The 18,262-nt window shown below is 42.0% G+C and overlaps 1 protein-coding gene and 1 non-coding gene across 2 annotated transcripts in view; both read right to left on the bottom strand.

The window, feature by feature from the left end:
- PATJ (PATJ crumbs cell polarity complex component) overlaps positions 1–18,262 on the bottom strand; it is a 408,655-nt gene that overhangs the window by 67,130 nt on the left and 323,263 nt on the right. Inside the window, 3 exon segments of the mRNA XM_053575260.1 lie at positions 342–475; positions 4,939–5,056; positions 8,371–8,442. Of these exon segments, the coding sequence (XP_053431235.1) occupies positions 342–475; positions 4,939–5,056; positions 8,371–8,442 (324 nt within the window).
- On the bottom strand, positions 3,264–3,325 carry LOC128575682 (U7 small nuclear RNA). Its single transcript, XR_008377096.1, has one exon. It is a non-coding gene; the product is annotated as a U7 small nuclear RNA (small nuclear RNA).

Here is an 18,262-nt window from a genome sequence, read left to right as displayed (position 1 = left end):
ATGTTGGTCTAATAAGCATTTATAAAAATACTCAATATCCTGGATGGAGAAAATGCTGGTTAAAACACTGAGAAAAGCCAGTTAGAATGAAGATGCATGTCTATTTAATTACAGGTTTTCCCCATACCATGAAAAAGCCAAGAAGTGACATGGGGCCATCACAAGGCTCAACAACCACTTCTGTGACAATGGATATATTTGTTTTCTTTTTTTTTTTTTTTTTTATTGTTTGGGATTCCTTGAGGGTGCAAAGAATTAGGTTACGCCAACTGCATTTGTTAGATAAAGTCCCTCTGATGCTTGTGTGAGGTGGTGGATACATTTCATGTCAGGAAACTTACCAAGGGTGTGTCTTTTCCTCCCACAATGCTGAGACCAAGCCCTGAACGTCCCTTGGATATTTCTATAATCATTTCCTGTCCAGGGATAATGGGACACGTTGCAGGGTCCACTGACAGAGGAGGCTGGAAGCCACCTAAAAAACACAGAATGCAGGTAAATAGGAGAGGCAGCCCAGCCTGAGCTTGCCTGGACTGGGGGCAGGGGACGTGCACATGAGTATCATTTCACTCTTTTCCTGCAAAGCACCGTGAAGTTGGGTCACTGATGCCCATTTACCCAAGGATGAAGCATGACATTCCAACAACTCTTTTCAGATTAAAACGGTATGTCCCCTACCCCTCAACCCATCAATTTTTATGTTTTTGTTGTTGTTGTTTGTTTTTTTGAGACAGAGTCTCACTATGTTGCCCTCGGTAGAGAGCCATGGCGTCACAGCTCACAGCAACAGGATCAAGCGAGGGTTAACTGGTGGGTCAAGCTACATTGGGCTCAAGCAATTCTCTTGCCTCAGCCTCCCTAGTAGCTGGACTACAGGCACCCACCACAATGCCCAGCTATTTTTCTTTTTTGTTTGTTTTGTTTAGCAGGCCTGGGCCAGGTTCAAAACCTCCCTAGTAGTTGGGACTACAGGCACCTGCCACAAAGCCCGGCTATTATGTTTTGTTTGTTTGTTTGTTTAGCAGGCTTGGGCTGGGTTTGAACCCACCAGCCCTGGTGCATGTGGCCAGCACCCTAACTATGGACACTGAGCCACCAATCTATCAATTTTAGTCATATTTGAAAATTTTTAAATCTTAAAGTATAACATGAAAATCAGTATGTAAAAACTGAAGATTTGGTATATAAAACTGAAGTTAGGTATATAAAGACTTATGTTGTAATGAGAATAAAGACAGAAGATTTTGAAGTATAGAATACTAATTGGGAAATGGTGGCTCATGCCTGGGAGGTTGAGGCAGGAGGATCACTTGAGCCCAGGAGTTTGAGGTTGCTCTGAGCTAAGCTGACACCATGGCACTCCAGCCTTCTAGCCCAGGCAACAGAGTAAAATTCTGCCTCCAAAAAAAAAAGGAAAAGAAACAGTGCTTAAATATTTATTATTAATTAGAACACACTCTATGAAATAAGATGTATAAAGGATTTTTATTTTTTATTTTTGAGACAGAGTCACCCTGAGTAGAGTGCCGTAGCATCACAGCTCACAGCAACCTCAAACTCTTGGGCTTAAGCAATTTTCTTGCCTCAGCCTCCCAAATAGCTGGGACTACAGGCGCCTGCCACAACACCCAGCTATTTTTCTGTTGCAGTTATCATTGTTGTTTAGCTGGCCCAGGCTGGATTTGAACCCGCCAGCCTCAGTGTATGTGGCTGGCGCCCTGCCCACTGAGCTACAGGTGCCGCCTGTATACAGGATTTAATCTACAAAATATATATTCTTGAAAACAGCAATTATCTTGTTTGTTTGTTTTTTGAGACAGAGTCTCACTCTGTCACCTGGGACATGCCATGGTGACATAGCTCACAGCAACCTCAAATTCTTGGGCTCCAGTGACCCTCCTGCCTCAGCCTCTCAAGTAGCTGAAACTATAGGCATCTGATACAATGCTTGTCTAGTTTTTCTATTTTGAGTAGAGACGGGAGTCTTATTCTTGCTCAGGCTGGTCTCAAACTCCTGAGCTTAAGCAATTAGTCTGTCTCAGACTCCCAGAGTGCTAGGACTATAGGCTTAAGCCACTGCGTATGGCCAAGGTTTGGTTTTTTAAAATAATTGTTTAGACTGAGTTTTCCCAAAAATTGAGAGAAAAAAACCTTAAAAAAATTTTTTTTTTGTAGAGACAGAATTTTGCTACATTGCCCAGGCTGGTCTCAAACTCCTGGCTTCAAGCCCTGGCCTCTCAACATGCTGGGATTAGAGACTTGAGTCACCACACCTAGCTAGAAAAAAATATTTACAAGCTAAGAAAGATGTTTAGTAATATCAGTTTATCCAGCATAAATTCTACGTATGTGCATTTTCTAGATAAGTGAACCTAAATCTTTAAAAAAAAAAAAACCAAGCCATTCAAAATGTTAAATAATTTCAGGATACTCTCACACAAATCATAGCTTCCAGGGAATGTTCTGATGACTAGGTTTGATCATTAGGAGTATTGAGTCTCATTTAGGAAAGGGCTGATGATCTAGAGCCCCACCTGCTGGTCAATTGCAAGATAAAACCCACAATGTTCACTAACCCTGCACGAGGGCAAGGATCCCGGCCACGAATGATTTATACATTTTTAAGAGGTTGAAAACAAAAAAGCAAAATAATATTTTCAAAACATGAAATTATATAAAACACAAATTTCAGTGTCTGCAAATAAAGCTGTATAGGAACAAGCCCCACTGATTGATTTACGTACACCTGGTGTACGGTGCAAGGGCCACACACTCCCTGCAGTGGCAGAGTGAGTAATTGTGACAGACACGGAGAGGCTCATGAGCCTGAAATGTTTACCATTCTGTCCTCTAGGGAAAGGTTTGGGAGGGGTAAATTCATACCCACTGGGTATAGTGCACATTATTTGGGTGAAGGGCACACTTATAACTGGCTGAACTGTACAAAACCAAAGTATTTAAATAAAACATGTGTATGCCCTAATATTTTGAAACAAAAAATAATACTACATTACTCTGTGCAAGCCTAATTAAGAAAAAAAAGTTTGACAATCTCTGGAATGAAATGAAAAAATTCATAGGTAAGCCTGTGTGGGGTTTTGCTCTAAGCAATAATCATGGTCTTCGTGACAAAAGGGTCCAGATTTTGGAGTGGCACAAGGGCAGATTTGAGTTCCCAGGTAAGAAATTAATAGGTGAAACTGAGGCTCACTTGTTTTTTTATTTTTATTTATTTTAATTTGGGTTTTTTTTTTTTTTTTTTTTTAGGTCTTTTGGTAGAGACTGGAAAACCTGCTAGACAAATTCTAAAAGAGCTGTAACACTGGAACTCACTTCCCACCAGAAAAATGCCTGTAACCAGTAGGCTGCTGGAATGATGACCTGAACAGTGTGTGTGAGCTGCCCAGCCCAGGGTCTGGCGTTCCAGCCATGTATTTGCTGTTCCTGTGTATGTGCAGTTTATTAATCTACGGAGTCCCGGTTAAGAGCAAGAAATTTAGTGATATGATCTCAGGAACAATCAAAATGTCACGTTAGAAGTAGAATATTAAATTGCAAACCTAATTGTCCCTAGATCTTTTTGCAGCATACATATTTCATAGTATATTTCCTGTTAATTTACAATCATGTACCATAGTGGTGCAATTTCATGGATGCTTTTAAAAGTCAGAGAGCTGCAGATGGTATTTCTCTCTCCTCCACCTCTGCCTCGTCCTGACCAGCCCTGAGCTAGTCTTCGTATTTATTTCTCTCTAGCCCAAAGCCTGGCTCATCTGAATCTCATATAATTTTCATGAAATATTCTTTTGATTTTTTTCTTCAACTTTTTGAAATGGAAAAACATTTTTAGCTCATAGATTATGCAAAACAGCTGGTGGGCCAGAATGGAACATACTGATCAATAGTTTGCTGACCACATTCATCAAGTGTTTTTGTATAAATTCAGCACTTTAAAAAATACCTGGGGGTGGCACCTGTGGCTCAGTGAGTAGGGCGCCGGCCCCATATACCGAGGGTGGTGGGTTCAAACCCAGCCCAGGCCAAACTGCAACAAAAAAAATAGCCGGGCGTTGTTGTGGGCACCTGTAGTCCCAGCTACTTGGGAGGCTGAGGCAAGAGAATAGCCCAAGCCCAGGAGTTGGAGGTTGCTGTGAGCTGTGACACCACAACTCTCTACCAAGGGCAACAAAGTGAGACTCTGTTTCTATAAAAAAAACAAAAAAAACCTGCTTGTTAAACTTTTTATGAGTTAATATTTCTGAAAAAATATATAAAAGACAAATACCACAAAGGTTTAACGATGGCTAAATTAAGGCACAGTTATGCTTTGCTGCTGGTGAGCATGGAGTTTTAAAGAGTCAACTTTTTTACTGATTTATTTTGCATAAAAGCCAAGTGGGAACACCCATTATTCATTTTGATGTTCTATTTTCAATGCCCCTGTTAGCAAAATTCAAGTCAGGAATTTAAAGAGAGAACATGAATAACGTTTTCTTTAAACACTGAAAATTAACAGTCTTACATCAACATATGCAGGCCTAGCAATTGGGTCTTTTGGTAGAGACTGGAAAACCTGCTAGACAATACAATGGTATTGGGATCAATACCATTTTTATGAGATATTACTCATGACCTAAACACAATCTTTTGGAGAGATTAAAAAAGACCAATCTGTAAGCCTCAGATTCAACTAGCATTTACTCAGGGCCTTTTCTGGTCTAGTACCTTTATATTCAATAATCAGCAGGCAATCGCCATGGCAGGGGGGAGACAATGTTGCAGGAAGTGACATGGCCTGTCCCAGCCCCAAATCTATGAAAGCAGAGAATGGATGTGGTCAGACTTCAGACTCCTGGCCTGGTTCCCTTTTTCAGACATCACTATCCTTTCCTTCTCTAAGGTTTCATGGACCAATTCCGCTCAGGGAAAGAATCATACCATAGTCTGTGAACTCCGCATCTGTAGACTGGTATGATGGAGTTGGTGCTAATGGTATCTCTTGTGAGCTAAAGGAGACTTTGGTCGAGTACTTTTGCTGTTTCATCTGGGGGACAGCCTACAAAAGGAAAATTAGATAAATATTAAGGAAGAGAACAGTCCTGAAAGAAGACTTTAAAATTGGCGTCTGTTTTCCCAAACACTGGTGCACTCCAATAATTATGTTTTCTGAGAATATAGGGTGGGAGAGGTGGCAAGAGGCAGTTAGGACGACTTTTACATCATTCTCGAACACCGAAGATGCTCTGGTCGGGGGCAGATTAAGGAAGGGAGGACGATAAAACTGTAAAGATGCTCTATCCCTGCGATCAGAATTAAAAAAGTTGCAATCTCTACTTGTGCTGGTAAAGTCAACCTGAAGTTCACTTCCCTGTGCTGTGCCCACGGGAAGCACCCACCAGGGCAGACCTTCTGAGCAGAGCATGGTCTGCTGCTCTGCACACTCACAGCAGGCAAAGACAAGTTAGGAGGTTAGTTAAGCAACATGAGGATCAGAAGAGGAAAGCCCAGTGTCTGCCGACAGCCTGCTAAACACCAGGTACATGGGTTACAAAGGGGCTGATCTGTGACACCCAGTGACTGGGACACAGCAGAGGCTCAACGAATGACGTAGGGGTGAATGAACAAATGAAGACAAGCAAGACTGAGGCCTGGGACACTCAGGTAGGAAAGGAACCTGAAATTCAACGGGGGTGCAGGGACCTCTGCCCCGTGGGCCGTGGAAGATGAATTTGGGGAGGACTTTGGTGAAGGCAGTGAAGCACCAGCTTGTCCCTGGAGTCAAGCAGTGGGACCGAAGTCCCTGCTCCAAACGAGGGTACCCACAGGTGCTGTGTGGTGTATGACCACCACGTGTCGGCATGGTGCTTTCCAGTGTGCAGAGCACTTCCACAGCCACGAAGTCAGCCAATCCTGTGAACGGCCCTCAGAGTAGACAGTATTAGCCCCACTCCTTTTTTTTTTTTGAGACAAGAGTCTCTTGTCCTGGGGAGAGTGCTGTAGCATCATAGCTCACAGCATCCTCAGACTCTTGGGCTCCAGTGATTCTCTTGCCTCGAGTAGCTGGGACTACAGGCGTCTGCCATAACGCCCAGCTATTTTTTTGTTGCAGTTGTCATTGTTGTTTAGCAGGCCGTGGGCTGGGTTAGAATCTGTGGGTGTCCATCAGCCTCAGTGTATGTGGCCGGCGCCGTAACCACTGTGCTATGGGCACCGAGCCTAAACCGTGGATTCTTAAGCCAGGGCTTTTAAGAGCTCCATAGAGGGAATTTCAGGAGCGATAATACATTTGTGCTATATTGAAATTCTTTTTTTTTTTTTTTTTTTTTGAGACAGAGTCTCACTCTGTCGCCCTCAGTAGAGTTCCGTGGTGTTGCTCACAGCAACCTCCAGCTCTTGGGCTTAGGAGATTCTCTTGCCTCATCCTCCTGAGTAGCTGGGAGTACAGGCACCCGCCACAGTGCCCGGCTATTTTTTTGTTGCAGTTTGGCCGGGGCCGAGTTTGAACCCACCACCCTCAATATATGGGGCCGCGCCCTACTCACTGAGTCAGAGGCGCTGCCCTATTATTCTTACCAGGGTTTTTCTGGGGAAAAGGTTCATACTTCATCAGGTCCTTGTGACAGGGGAAAAAAAAAGAATCCCTGCTACTCATAAAGACATGACTTGCCAAGTTTGCTACCCCTGACTAGCTGTGTGACCACAGACAAGTCGTCGGACCTCCACTTCTGTACCCTGGTGGCAATAATCTATACCTTGCAAGTTTAAATAAATAAATCTATCCCTGTGTGAGGAACGACTTAGGCTCAGTTAGTCATAGCTATTAATACTTGAGTATTAGTAAGTGCTCATCCATCTTCTGATTTGAAAAGCTTCAGGGATAGAAACTCCACTTCCATGAAGAAGCTCTCCATTTTGGAACAGCTCAAAAGACCAGGCAGTTCCGCACCAGGAGCTGGCACGGCCTCACTGCAAATGCTGCTTGCCTTGCCCTGGGCCTTTCTCTTTGGCAGCCACAGAGAGCCTCCCACGAGAGGGTGATCTGCTTATGTAAGTGCTCATTCTCAAGAAGGGAAAAGAAAGGCTAGATAATGTTTAGGACATGCCCCAGCTCTACAACTCTACGGTGATGACATTTCAGAAATGTTTGATATGTGCCTTGAGACAGGGGGAAGTATATATTACTATTAACACATTAATAGTACTTGCAATATTCCAGAAAGCAAAATCTGGCCTTTAAAATGAATTGCTTTTAGGTTTTCAGTTGAACTGAATTTGGTTATTTTTAAGTTTCTTTCTATGCTTATTTAGCGTTTTAGCACATAATATTTATTTGTTTATTTAAAATTCAGAATGGTATGGGATTACAAATGTTTTGGTTGCAAGTAATTTTAAAGAATTTTCAAAGGCATTTTTGAAATAGCACATATTTCCTATAAGCTCTAGTAATCTATAGTTCCTTAAACATAAAAATATTTAATAGAGGCTCAGTGCCTGTGGCTCGAGCGGCTAAGGCGCCAGCCACATACATCTGAGCTGGCGGGTTCGAATCCAGCCCGGGCCTGCCAAACAACAATCATGGCTGCAACAAAAAATAGCCGGGCGTTGTGGCGGGCGCCTGTGGTCCCAGCTACTTGGGAGGCGGAGGCAGGAGAATCACTTGAGCCCAGAAGCTGTGAGCTGTGATGCCACGGCACTCTACCCAGGGCAACAGCTTGAGGCTCTGTCTCAAAAAGAAAATTTAATAGAGCAATAATGTCAATTTTAGCACCACAAAAGTATAAACTAGTACACAGAAATAAAAATCAGGACTTAAGAAAAGGAAAACAGCAACAGAAGTACATAATTTCCACAGTAACTGAGAGAATGCCAGGAAGGCTATGTTAACCAGTGTGATAAAAGTGTGTCAAACGGTCTGTGAAGCTAGTGAATGATGCCCCATGATCATATCAATGTACACAGCTATGATTTAATAAAAAAAAGTACATCATTTTGACAGACAATATAGTTTTTTAAGAAGTGAAATTCAAGATGTAGGAATATTAAAGTTATTTCCATAGAAATTCTATCATTTTAAATTTTTATTTATGATGCTGTATAAGACATGATAGTCTCAAAGTGCAAAGGTATTTGCAGGGATGCCTCTGAAGCACCTGTTCAGGACACTGGTACAAAGAGATGAACACAAGTTATTTCACACAGCTGGTACACAATCCATGATGTAGGTATGGACAGATTCAGGTCTCAAGATACACCATAACCTCCTGTCAAGTCATAAAGGATCTGATCTCCCTCAGCCACCTCCTTTACTTCAGGAGAGTTTATAAGGTACATCACCCCAAAAGAGCAAAACTGAAAGAATGGGCTACGTACACTGTCAGGAGGGGACTCCGGCGTCTGCTGCTCATCTGCCACTGGGCCCTGAACCACCTGGGGCACGTCTCCCTGAAATGGGAAAGACACAACCAGTCAGCAGGACTGTAGGACTCAGGTCACTTCCAACGTCAGTTAACAGCACTTGACTGGGCTTTGGTCTACTACAAAAATGACCAAATCACCAGGCGTAAAAATTCCACTCACTCACTGGACTAACTCAGCAACGAACACAGGCTTGTCACTTCCGCTTGCTTTTTCAACATCCCCCCCCTTTTTTTTGCAGTTTTTGGCTGGGGCCAGGTTTGAACCTGCCACCTCCGGTATATGGGGCTGGTGCCCTACTCCTTGAGCCACAGGCACCACCCGCTTTTTCAACCCTTTCAAATGTTCAGACTTCAGTCCTATCAGACGTCCTTTGAGGGTCACTTCACTGGAGTTTTTCCTTCTGTCATACTAGCATTCCTGTATAAATATCCTTTCAGGGCTCAAATTCTGACATAGAATTTCTTCCCTTTGAAGAGGAAAGGGGACAGGGAGGGGAGGAGGGGAGGATGGGTGGAGGGAGGGTGATTGGTGGGATCACACCTACAGTGCATCTTACAAGGGTACATGTGAAATTTAATAAGTGTAGAATATAAATGTCTTAACACAGTAACTAAGAAAATGTGGTGAAGGTTATGTTAACAAGTTTGATGAAAATATTTCAAACGGTATATAAAACCAGCACATTGTATTCATGATTGCATTAATACACATAGCTATGATTTAATAAAAAAAAAAAAAAGAATTTCTTCCCTTTAAGATACTCAAGTGAAGGCAAGAATTCCATCTACAGAAAATATTCTGGGATACAAAGGTAAGTTAGTCCTATATGAGTTTATCATCCTTCCACAGAGAAGTGTAGAGTCTAGACTCAGGACAGAAGCATACCACCAAAATGGGGGGGAGTGGGAACCTTTAAGTCACAGGTAAAGCACAATTTATTAACTGAAATAAATAATAACACCAGAAATTGACCAGAATGTTTATTTCTGCCTCCTACCATAATTTATCCTTTTTGAAAAATTTGAGACAGCATCTCACTCTGTCCCCCTGGGTAGAGTGTTGTGGAGCTATAGCTCACAGCAACCTCAAACTCTTGGGCTCAAGAGATCCTCCTGCCTCAGCCTCCCAAGTAGCTGTTACTACAGGCACCTGTCACAACTGCCTATTTTTGGAGACAGGATCTCGCTCTTGCTCAGGATGGTTTTGAACTCCTGAGCTCAAGTAATCCACTGCCTTGGCCTCCCAGAGTGCTAGCATTGATTACAGGTGTGCGCCACCGCCCCTGGCCTTTTTTTTTTTTAAACAGGCAAATTTATGTAGGAAATTATCATCAGATGGTTGACTTTAAGGCATGAACTCCTGCAGCTGGGCTTGAAGAGCAGGGGACATGGAAGAGACTGACTTGAATGGGAGAAAAGATGGGCTCACTCTGCCCCTTGGTAAATGTCTGAGAGACACCGGACTGTGGGGTTTAGTCCACAGACACCAGGTAGGTGATCTGGAAATGAGGAGACACGTGACTTGTGTAACAGGGTGTTAGCTCCTCAACTTGACGGTTCTGCCAATCTGAGCAGGTTATTTGAGTTCTTCAAACTTCAATTTCTCCATATAGGAGTAGAAAAAAATAAGAGCAGTTATACTCTTGACATAGTGAAAGGATTCATAGGTGTCCAACCCGTGGCCCGCAGGCCACATGCAGATTATGTGGCCTGTTTTACTTATCTGTGGTGCTGGATATCACAGAGTATACACACACCTTCCCTTCAGCTCATCAGCTTCTGTTAGTGTTTCTGTATTTAATGTGTGGCCCCCAACAACACTTATCCTTCCAATGTGCAGCAGAATGGAAAAAAGGTTGGACACCTCCAGAAATGAAGCTATAGAAGAGTGCATTTAGCATTGTACCCGGCAGATATTTAATAAAAAGGTTGATGACAATGGTAAACAGAATAGAGCTATGACAGTGCCATGTCCCTAATTAGTCAGCTGGTGACCTGCAGAGGACACCCTCTCCCCCCGGGGAAGTGCTGCCCTGATGCCCCGACAGCCCTCCTAAGGCTTCCTTCCTGGGTCTTCTCTTGCACCCTTCCTTCAAAAGGCTCCCATCAGATTCGTAGCAACACAATAGATCATGGTCAGGTCACCCAGCTGTTCCTTATAATCATATTAGCTTACAATCCTGTTTAGCAGGAATTTCCTATTGTTATAACCTGGGAGATTTAACTTCGGTACATAACCACCTGAGACTGAAGCCTAGGTCCCCTGGTGACTGTGATGGCCCTTTGCTGCCCACTGTCCAACTTGCTTTTTAGACCCAGACATATCTCACTTGTTCAGATTCTATTTCCTTCTTGGGAAGAAAGATCCTAGAATGCTCCCTCCTTTTAAACTTTGCTCCTAAACAGGTTATATAGCATAAAGTGAATGCAGAAGGCTCCTCTTCTCAAAATTCTCTCCTGAAGCCCTCCCTGGTTGTGCCCCTTCCACAGCATGAACCGATTTTTTCTATCACTATTTTTGCAACATTATATTGTATCCTTTAAAGCATCTGCCTCCCATTTATGAATATCATCAGCCTTGTCTGATTTCTTCCTCCAACATACGGCAGAATAGAATATGAGCTTGTAAAGGTTCACTGCTGAATGCATCAAAGTTTGGACACTTAAATCTTAAATGCACCTGGGTGGATTTTAGAGTCAGCCATGAATGGTCTTTGTTTTTTCTTCTGTTGATTTGGTGAATAACATTTATGGACTTGTATATGTTAAACCAGCCATGCCTCCCTGGGATGAAATCTACTCGATCCTGATGCATCTTTTTTTTTTTTTTTTTTTTGTAGAGACAGAGTCTCACTGTACCGCCCTCGGGTAGAGGGCCGTGGCGTCACACGGCTCACAGCAACCTCCAACTCCTGGGCTTACGCGATTCTCTTGCCTCAGCCTCCCTAGTAGCTGGGACTACAGGCGCCCGCCACAACGCCCGGCTATTTTTTTGGTTGCAGTTTGGCCGGGGCTGGGTTTGAACCCACCACCCTCGGCATATGGGGCCGGCGCCCTACTCACTGAGCCACAGGCGCCGCCCTGCATCATTTTTTTTAATGTGTAGTTGTAATCTATTGGTTAGAATTTCATGGAGAATTTTTGCACCTATATTCATTAGTGAAATTGGTCTGAAGTTCTCCTTTTTAGTTGGGTCTTTTTTCCTGGTCTTGGTATCGGGTGATGTTTGTTTCATAGAACGTGTTGGGGAAAATTTCTTCTTTCTCAATTTTTTGAAATAATTTCTGCAGTATGGGTATAAGCTCTTCTTTGAACATCTGATATAATTCTGGTGTGAAGCCATCTGGACCAGGGAATTTTTTACTTTGATCTAAGTTTAAGAGATCTATTTCTTCATGGTTAAGTCTAAGGAGAGGGTGCGATTCCAGGTATTGGTCCACTTCCTACACATTGTCAAATTTCTGGGCATAGAGTTTTTTGTAGTACTCAGAAATAATCTCTTGTATCTCTTTGGCAACTGTTATTTTCCCATTATCATTCCTGATTGAGGTTATTAGAGATTTCACTTTTCTGTTTCTAGTTAAATCTGGCCAAAGGTTTATCTATTTTATTTATTTTTTCAAAAACCAACTTTTTGTTTTGTTAATTTTGTGAATGATTCTTTTGTTTTCAATTTCATTAATCTTTGATTTAATTTTGCTTATTTCTTTTTTCTGCTGGGTTTGAGATTAGATTGTTCTTCTTTTTACAATTCCATAAGATGGTTCATGAGTTTGTTGATGCATTCTCTTTCTGATTTTTGAATGTAGGCATCTAATGCAGTAAATTTCCCTCTTAGGACTGGTTTTGCTGTACCCCACAGGTTTTGGTAATTTGTGTCTTCATTGTTATGTTTGAGGAATTTAACAATTTCCTCTTTTATCTCTTCCTAAACCCAACTATCATTCGGCATAAGCTCGTTTAATTTCCATGCCTTTGTGTGGGGACCATTTTTGTTGGAGTTGACTTCAACCTTCATTGCCTTGTGGTCTGAGAGGAGACAAGGTATAATTTCTTTTCATTTATTTATTTATTTATTTATTTATTTTTTAATTATTTCAGTTTTTGGCCAGGGCTGGGCTTTAACCCTCCATCTCTGGCATATGGGGCCAGTGCCCTACCCCTTTGAGCCAAGGTGCCACCCTCTATTCCTTTAATTTTGGTGAGGTTTGGTTTCTACCCTAGGATGTGATCTATTTTGGAGTATGTTCCAGGGGCAGAGGAGAAAAATGTATATTCTTTAGCTTTGGGACGATGTGTTCTGTATATGTCTATTAATCCCATTTGTTCTAGGGTCACATTTACTTCCTTTGTATCTTTAATTTCTGTTTAGAGGATCTGTCCAGTTCTGAAAGAGGGTTGTTAAAGTCCCTGGCTATTATGGTGTTTTGGGATATCATATTGCTCAGTCCCATCAAGGTCTGTTTCATAAATCTGGGAGCATTTAAGTTGGGTGCATAAATATTTAAAATTGAAATGTCTTCTTGCTGTATTGCTCCCTTGACCAGTATTAAGTGTCCATCTTTGTCTTTCTTTTAGGTACTTTAAATTTGCTTGTATCTGAAAATAAGATTGCAACTCTCCCTTTCTTCTGATTTCCATTTGCTTGAAATACTGTTTTCCATCCCTTAACCACTAGTCTTGATTTGTCCTTCAAGGTAGGTGTGTCTCCTAGAGACAGCATATAGATGGCTTGTGATTTTCTTATCCAGTCAGCCAGCTCATGCCTCTTCAGCTGGCAATTCAATCCACTGACATTTATTGAGAGTACTGATAAGTGTGGTAGAATTTTATTCATCTTGTTATGAGAGAACCTGCTGTGTAGTTTTATCTTTTGCACCACTGTGGAAGCTAAGTTTTGACCTTTAGCTTCTGGGTGTTTATTTTGCTGGTGGTCTGTTGTGATGGTCAGTGTTGAGAATAGGTCTAATGAATTTCCTTAGTGTTTGTATATCTGCAAAAGATTTTATTTCTCCATCCGTTTTGAAGGTTAGTTTAGCAGGATACAGAATTCTGGGCTGCAAATTGTTTTAAGAATGTTGAAGGTGGGTGACCATGTTCTTTTGGCTTGGAAGGTTTCAGTTGAAAAGTCTGTTGTCATCCTATGACTCTGCCTCTGTAGGTCAGTTGGCACTTACTCCTGGCTGCTTGCAGAATTTTTTCTTTCATCTTGACTGTGGACACATTCATTACAATGTATCTCGGAAAAGCTCTATTTGAGTTGAGATGATCCAGGGTTTGATATCCATATGAAAGGAGTGTGCTGGGGTCTTTAGTAACACTTGGGAAGTTTTCATTTATGATAGTCTCCAGTATAGCTTCCATTCCTTTGGGACAATCTTCTTCCCCTTCAGGGATTCCTATTATTCATATGTTTGAACACTTCATGGAGTCCTGTAGTTCTCTAAGTGATTATTCTACTTTCTTTCTCTTCTTTCTACCTCTTTAACTACCTGGGTTAACTCAAAAACTTTAACCTCTAGCTCTGAGGTTCCTTCTTCTCCATGGTCTAACCTATTTTTGATACTTTCTCCTGCATCTCTACATTCCCTGATTGTCTCCTTCATTTCCTTAAGCTCCACCACATCCTTTCTGTATTCTACATATCTCTTGTCCAATTTTTGGATCTGTCTTTCCATTTTATCATCCATTCCTGTTATTATCTTTATCATCCATATTTTAAATTCCCTTTCTGTCAAATCCATTAGTTCCTTATTAGTTCCTGGAGTCTTCTGCAGTAGCTGCCTCGTGGTTCCTTGGGGGAATTGCTTTGTTTTGGTTTTTCATGTTGCCTGAATTTTTCTGTTGGTTCCTCCTTGTGTGTTCTTACTTCTTGTTCACCACCTTGTTCTCTTTTCCTTCTCACGTCCTCCTTTGCTTCTAATTACCTTATATCAGAGATTAGATCTTCAAGTGGCCTCCTGGTAGAAGGCCAAAAGGAAGAGAAGGGTAGAAAGCAAGCAGGGAGAAAGAGGAGGAAAAGAAAGAAGGAAAGAGAAAAAGAAAACAAAAAGAAAAAAATGGAAAAGGAATGAAAGAAAAGAATTGAAGAACAGGAGGACAGGAAGAGAGAACATGAGTGATAAATGGGTTTTTTTGTTTTGTTTTGTTTTTTGAGTTTTTGGCCGGGGCTGGGTTTGAACCCACTACCCCTGGGATATGGGGTGGGCACCCCACTCCTTTGAGCCACAGGCGCTGCCCTAAAAGAAAAGGTATTGATTGGCACAGTGCTAAGGCTATGCCTGTAATTCAAGGATTTTGAGGGACCTGGCTGGGTGGGTTCCTTAAAATCAGGAGCTCTTTACCAGCCTGAGCAAAGCCAAAGTCTTCCTCTGCTAAAAAACAGAAAGAAAAGAGCAAAAACCAAAAATAAGTGGAAAAAATAAAAATGAAAAAGAAACAGAAAAATTCTGCAGTGTGGTCTTGCCACTGTTTGCTGGCCATACATGTTTGCTGGCCATACATCTCTACCCAGGGCCAAAGGTAGAAGGGCTCCCTAGACCATCATCTCTTGGCCTCCTTCTGTCACCTCTCTGCCAGACCACAGCTGTGCCACCCAGCTTTCAGTGAAAAAAAGAAAAAAAGAAGAAAGAAAAGAAGAAGAGATAAAGGAAATTCAAAATACAATTGTATCAAATAAAAGAGAGAGGGAAGAGGAAAAAGCAAAGAAAGAAGACCAAAAATGGAGGGGATATCTTAGCTGTTGCATGCACAATTTATGTGGGAAAGATGACAAAAGTAGAAGAGTCTCTATTAAAAAAGATAATGGAGAGCTGAATAATGTTCCATGGTACACACACACCACAGCTCGCCAATCCATTCCTGGGTTGAGGGGCATTTAGGCAGTTTCCACAGTTTAGTGATTGTAAACTGGGCTGCAATAAACAGCCTAGTACAAGTATCTTTATAATAAAAGGTTGTTTTTTTCTTCTGGATAGATGCCCAGTAATGGGACTGCAGGATCAAATGGGAGGTCTAGCTTGAGTACTTTGAGGTTTCTCCACACTTCCTTCCAAAAAGGTTGTATTAGTCTGCAGTCCCACCAGCAGTGTAAACGTGTTCCCTTCTCTCCACATCTGCGCCAGCATCTGCAGTTTTGAGATTTTGTCATATAGGCCATTCTCACTGGGGTTAGATGATATCTCAGGGTGGTTTTAATTTGCATTTCTCTAATAATTAGGGATGATGAGCACTTTTTCATGTGTTTGCTGGCCATACATCTGATTTCTTTAGAGAAGGTTCTGTTCATCTCTCTTCCCTATTGATGTATGGGATTGTTGGTTTTTTTCTTATGGATTAATTGAAGTTCTGTATAGATCCTAGTTATTAAGCTTTTGTCTGATTCAAAACATGCAAATATCCTTTCCCATTGGGTAGGTTGTCTCTTTGCTTTGTTGTCTCCTTGGCTGTACAGAAGCTTTTCAGTTTAATTAAATCCCATTTTTTTATTGTTGCTGTTGCTGCTATTGCCATGGCAGTCTTCTTCATAAAGTCTTTCCTCAGGCTGATATCTTCCAGTGTTTTTCCTATTCTTTCTTTGAGGATTTTTATGGTTTCATGCCTTAAATTTAAGTCCTTTATCCATCTTGAATCAATTTTTGTGAGTGGAGAAGGTGCTCCCCACCACTGTCACGGCCCCTGTGGAGACTTGGTGTTTAACTTGAAAGTTAATTTCCCCAGAAGGACTCACTTTCTCATCAGATTTTTTCTGCAATGAGAAGGTAATCTTGTAACCACAGCTCTTAGCATTCAGGGCCCAGAGAAGGGAACTGACGCCACTGGCAGCTCAGAGCCCAGGACTCAGGGGATCCAATCACTTCCCTAGAACAAGTGCTGCCTGGGCACATTCTCTGGGTCTGCAGAGTCCTTGGTTTTCTGGGCTTGCCCTATTTGTTCACATAATTTTAAGAGCCTATAATCTATAATCTGATTATATCACCTTTTGAAGGGAGCTATAATTCAACTATGTCTTTTGTGAAACGACTGAAGTTTATACCAAATGCCCACGTGTCCCGGGCACTGTGATAAACTGACTGCACCCAGAGCTATGAGGCAAGGCACAGTCCCTGACACGGCCAGTGTTCACTGGGCTTTCTGACAGGCATTATTCCAGTGGAGAATGATCCTATTACTTCTCCATATTATAGATAAGGAAACTCAGGCACAGAGACACTCAGGGGGTGTCACAGTCAGGAACTGAATCCAACTTTAGATGAGTGATTCTTATTAATTATTATTGAAAGGCAGGGTAAGGAGCTGTGCTAACATGTGCTAAGATGACTTCATCTAATCCCAGTGGTTAGATGAGTAGGAATTAGGCTGGGACTGGTCCAGGCAGTGGAACTACAGACAGGATGGGACTGACACAGCCTCAGGGACAGCTGGAACAAGAGGCCAGTGCTTCCCGGATGTCTGTTCATCTGTTTGAGTCTCTTCGCAGACTTGCTTGTTCAGCACAGCGCAGACACAGCTGCCAAAAGCTCCCGAGCCTCCCTGCCAGAAAGAAGCTGACTCTCCTCCCCTAGGCCCACTTCGGAAAATCCATGGGATGTTACTGTTGGGTGCAAGTGTCCACCCTTGGACCAATTACAGTGGCCAGAGAAATGGGGCACTTTGATTGCCCAGCTTTGGGGACTATAGGCTAGACTTCTCAGCCATCTGTCACTTAGGATGTCATCACTGTCACCTTCTGTATGCACCCTCAGAAGCTCCTCCTCTGGGTCAGGCACTTTCCCTGACCCACAGAGCTTCCTTTCAGGAGTTCACAGTACCATGTGGAGGATGATGACATGGTGCAGACAGAGCATGTCACCTTAGGCTACTCTCTCTGCTGCTCTGAAAGACGGCTGCTGCCTGTCTATGGGTTAGCCTCCTTTTTTCCCCTCTTACTTTGATAAACTTGCTTTTGCCTTGCAATAAACAGCCTAGTACAAGTATCTTTATAATAAAAGGTTTTTTTCCCTTCTGAATAGATGCTCAGTAATGGGCACAAACAAAAATAGAAGAGAACGGGTCATATCAGTTTATTTTGTGAAATGAAATAATCTTTCTACAGTGCTTCCTGAGTCATCTTATTTAAGGGGTCCCCTATGCAAAATCAAAAAGAAAAAAAAATAGAAAATCAAAAACATTAGGATGTCCTAGAACTTCTAGTCTGGAGCCCCCCACCCAACCCTCATGTAGTTTAATATTTCCAAACTTGGATGTCAGCACTTTAAAAACACTTATGAGTATTTTTTAATCAAGCACAGTAGTAAAAATTGATAAGCTGAACCTGTTTCAGAAATAACATAGTAGTATCCATACTCTCTTAAAAATCAAAATTCCAAACTGAACTTACTATCTTCTCCTACAAATCTGTTTTTCCTATTTGTTTTCAAATCAGTGACAATATCACCTTCCCACCTGCCCAGGTTAAAAACACAGGCAGCTCTTACTAATTACCCCCCACCCCGCCGCCTCCTCTCGTCTGTTCATCTTGATTCTAGGGGCACAGCATGAAGCAAAGAAGAGTTTTCACGGACTGAAATTTCATAGACCAGAAAATTTTCCCCCAAAATTTCTATTTTCCTTTTTTTTTGGCCAATTAAGACCAATGAAATACTTAATTGGAGCATATGAACTTGCCACTTTAGAAGTCAGGAAATGGTTCCTTGTCAGTGATTTCAGATGGTTCAACCTATTTACCACTACTAGGTGAACTCCTACCATATCTTATTACCAAAATGTCATGTAGGAACAACCACTGTAACGTTAAAAATTTAGGTAGGACAGTCTCAATTAAAGGACAATCCTTTAAACTGAAC

This window comes from Nycticebus coucang, chromosome 22 (assembly GCF_027406575.1).
Source record: "Nycticebus coucang isolate mNycCou1 chromosome 22, mNycCou1.pri, whole genome shotgun sequence".
NCBI lineage: Eukaryota > Metazoa > Chordata > Mammalia > Primates > Lorisidae > Nycticebus > Nycticebus coucang.
The sequence above is the reverse complement of the archived record's forward strand: the minus strand, read 5'-3'. Positions and strand labels throughout refer to the sequence as shown.